The sequence below is a fragment of the Seriola lalandi genome, unplaced genomic scaffold (genome assembly GCF_002814215.2).
Source record: "Seriola lalandi dorsalis isolate HSWRI2012SDOR001 ecotype SW California unplaced genomic scaffold, Sedor1 jcf7180002054885, whole genome shotgun sequence".
Classification (NCBI taxonomy): domain Eukaryota; kingdom Metazoa; phylum Chordata; class Actinopteri; order Carangiformes; family Carangidae; genus Seriola; species Seriola lalandi.
In genome coordinates this window covers 6,684,818-6,687,882 of record NW_019525437.1, presented here as the reverse complement: position 1 = coordinate 6,687,882, position 3,065 = coordinate 6,684,818, and the positions used below count along the sequence as shown (strand labels likewise).

Sequence of the window (3,065 nt, the reverse complement as noted above, 5' to 3'; positions counted from 1 at the left end):
ACCAACTAACAGAACTGCTGGATCAACACCAACTGGAGCACCAACTACCACAACTTCTGTCTCAACGACAGCTACTGGCTCAACAACTACACCACCAATCACAAGTGCTGCCTCAATGACAACAGCAGCGCCAACTACCACAACAGCTGGCTCAATGACAACTACAAGACCAGTTACCACAACTGCTGGTTCAACAACAACTGCTGGCTCAATGACAGCTGCTGGCTCAACGTCAACTGTTGACTCAACAGCAACTGGTGTCTCAACGACAATTACAGGACCGACAATCCCAACTGCTGGCTCAACAACAACTTCTGGCTCAACAATAACTGCAGGACCAACTACCATGACTACTATCTCAACAACAACTGTAGCACCAACTACCACAACTGCTGGCTCAATGACAACTACAGGACAAGCTACCAGAATTGCTGGCTCAATGACAACTACAGGACCAACTAACAGAACTGCTGGATCAACAGCAACTGGAGCACCAACTACCACAACTTCTGTCTCAACGACAGCTGTTGGCTCAATGACAGATGCTGTCCCAAAGACAACTGCTGGCTCAACAACAACTACAGGACCAACTACCATGACTGCTGTCCTAATGACAGCTGCTAGCTCAATGAGAACTGCTGACTCAACAACAACTACAGGACCGACGATCCCAACTACTGGCTCAATAACAACTTCTGGCTCAACAACGACTTCAGGACCAATTGCCACAACTGCTCACTCAATGACAACTACAGGACCAGTTACCACAACTTCAGGATCAACACCAACTGGAGAACCAACAAACACAACTGCTACCTTAAAGTCAACTTTCTCCACTGCTGGCTTAATGACAGCTGCTGAGTCAACAACAACTACAGGACCAACTACCACAACTGCTAGATCAACACCAACTGGAGCACCAATAACCACAACTTCTGTCTCAATAACAACTGTTGGCTCAATGACAGATGCTGGCTCAATTACAACTGCTGGTTCAATGAGACCTACAGGACCAACTACCAGAACTGCTGGATCAACACCAACTGCAGGACCATTTACCACGACTGCTATCTCAACAACAACTACAGGACCAACGATCCCAACTACTGGCTCAACAACAACTTCTGGCTCAACAACGACTTCAGGACCAATTGCCACAACTGCTGACTCAATGACAATTACAGGACCAGTTACCACAACTTCAGGATCAACACCAACTGGAGCACCAACTACCACAACTTCTGTTTCAACAACAGCTGTTGGCTCAACAACTACACCACCAATCACAAGTGCTGCCTCAATGACAACAGCAGCGTCAACTACCACAACAGCTGGCTCAACAACAACTTCTGGCTCAACAACGACTTCAGGACCAATTGCCACAACTGCTGACTCAATGACAATTACAGGACCAGTTACCACAACTTCAGGATCAACACCAGCTGGAGCACCAACAAACACAACTTCTGTCTCAATAACAACTGTTGGCTCAATTACAACTCCTGGTTCAATGAGACCTACAGGACCAGCAACCACAACTGTAAGCTCAACAATACATGCAGGACCATTTCCCACGACTGCTGTCTCAACAACAACTGCAGGACCAACTACTACAACTGCTAGATCAACACCAACTGGAGCACCAATAACCACAACTTCTGTCTCAATAACAACTGTTGGCTCAATGACAGATGCTGGCTCAATTACAACTGCTGGTTCAATGAGACCTGCAGGACCATCTGCTGCAACTGTTGGCTCAACGACAACTGCAGGACCATCTACAGATACTGCTGTCTCAGTGACAGCTGCTGGCCCAACGACAACTACAAGACCAGTTACCACAACTGCAGGTTCAACAACAACTGCTGGCTCAATGACAGCTGCTGGCTCAACGTCAACTGCTGACTCAACAACAACTGGTGTCTCAACGACAATTACAGGACCGACAATCCCAACTGCTGGCTCAACAGCAACTTCTGGCTCAACAATAACTGCAGGACCAATTACCATGACTACTATCTCAACAACAACTGTAGCACCAACTACCACAACTGCTGGCTCAATGACAACTGCAGGACAAGCTACCAGAATTGCTGGCTCAACGACAACTACAGGACCAACTAACAGAACTGCTGGATCAACACCAACTGGAGCACCAACTACCACAACTTCTGTCTCAACGACAGCTGTTGGCTCAATGACAGATGCTGGCTCAATTACAACTGCTGATTCAATGAGACCTGCAGGACCAACTACCAGAACTGCTGGATCAACACCAACTGCAGGACCATTTACCACGACTGCTGTCTCAACAACAACTGCAGGACCAACTACTACAACTGCAGGCTCAACGACAACTAAAGGACAAGCAAACACAATTGCTGGCTCAACGACAACTACAGGACCAACTACCAGAACTGCTGGATCAACACCAACTGCAGGACCATCTGATGCAACTGTTGGCTCAACGACAACCGCAGGACCATCTACAGATACTGCTGTCTCAGTGACAGCTGCTGGCCCAACGACAACTACAAGACCAGTTACCACAACTGCTGGTTCAACAACAACTGCTGGCTCAATGACAGCTGCTGGGTCAATGTCAACTGCTGACTCAACAACAACTGGTGTCTCAACGACAATTACAGGACCGACAATCCCAACTGCTGGCTCAACAACAACTTCTGGCTCAACAATAACTGCAGGACCAACTACCATAACTTCTGTCTCAACGACAGCTGTTGGCTCAATGACAGATGCTGGCTCAATTACAACTGCTGGTTCAATGAGACCTACAGGACCAACAACCACAACTATAGGCTCAACAATACATGCAGGACCATTTACCACGACTGCTGTCTCAACAACAACTGCAGGACCAAATACTACAACTGCAGGCTCAACGACAACTAAAGGACAAGCCAACACAATTGCTGGCTCAACGACAACTACAGGACCAACTACCAGAACTGCTGGATCAACACCAACTGCTGGTCCACCTGCTGCAACTGTTGGCTCAACGACAACTGCAGGACCATCTACGGATACTGCTGTCTCAGTGACAG

The 3,065-nt window shown here is 47.7% G+C and overlaps 1 protein-coding gene across 1 annotated transcript in view; it reads left to right on the top strand.

The window, feature by feature from the left end:
- The first annotated feature begins 1,862 nt into the window (after positions 1–1,862).
- Positions 1,863–3,065, top strand: part of LOC111671669 (uncharacterized) — a 4,151-nt gene continuing 2,948 nt past the window's right edge. The window contains exon 1 of the mRNA XM_087180003.1: positions 1,863–3,014. Within this exon, the coding sequence (XP_087036129.1) occupies positions 1,874–3,014 (1,141 nt within the window). The 5' untranslated portion in view covers positions 1,863–1,873. The remainder of the gene's footprint in view (positions 3,015–3,065) is intronic.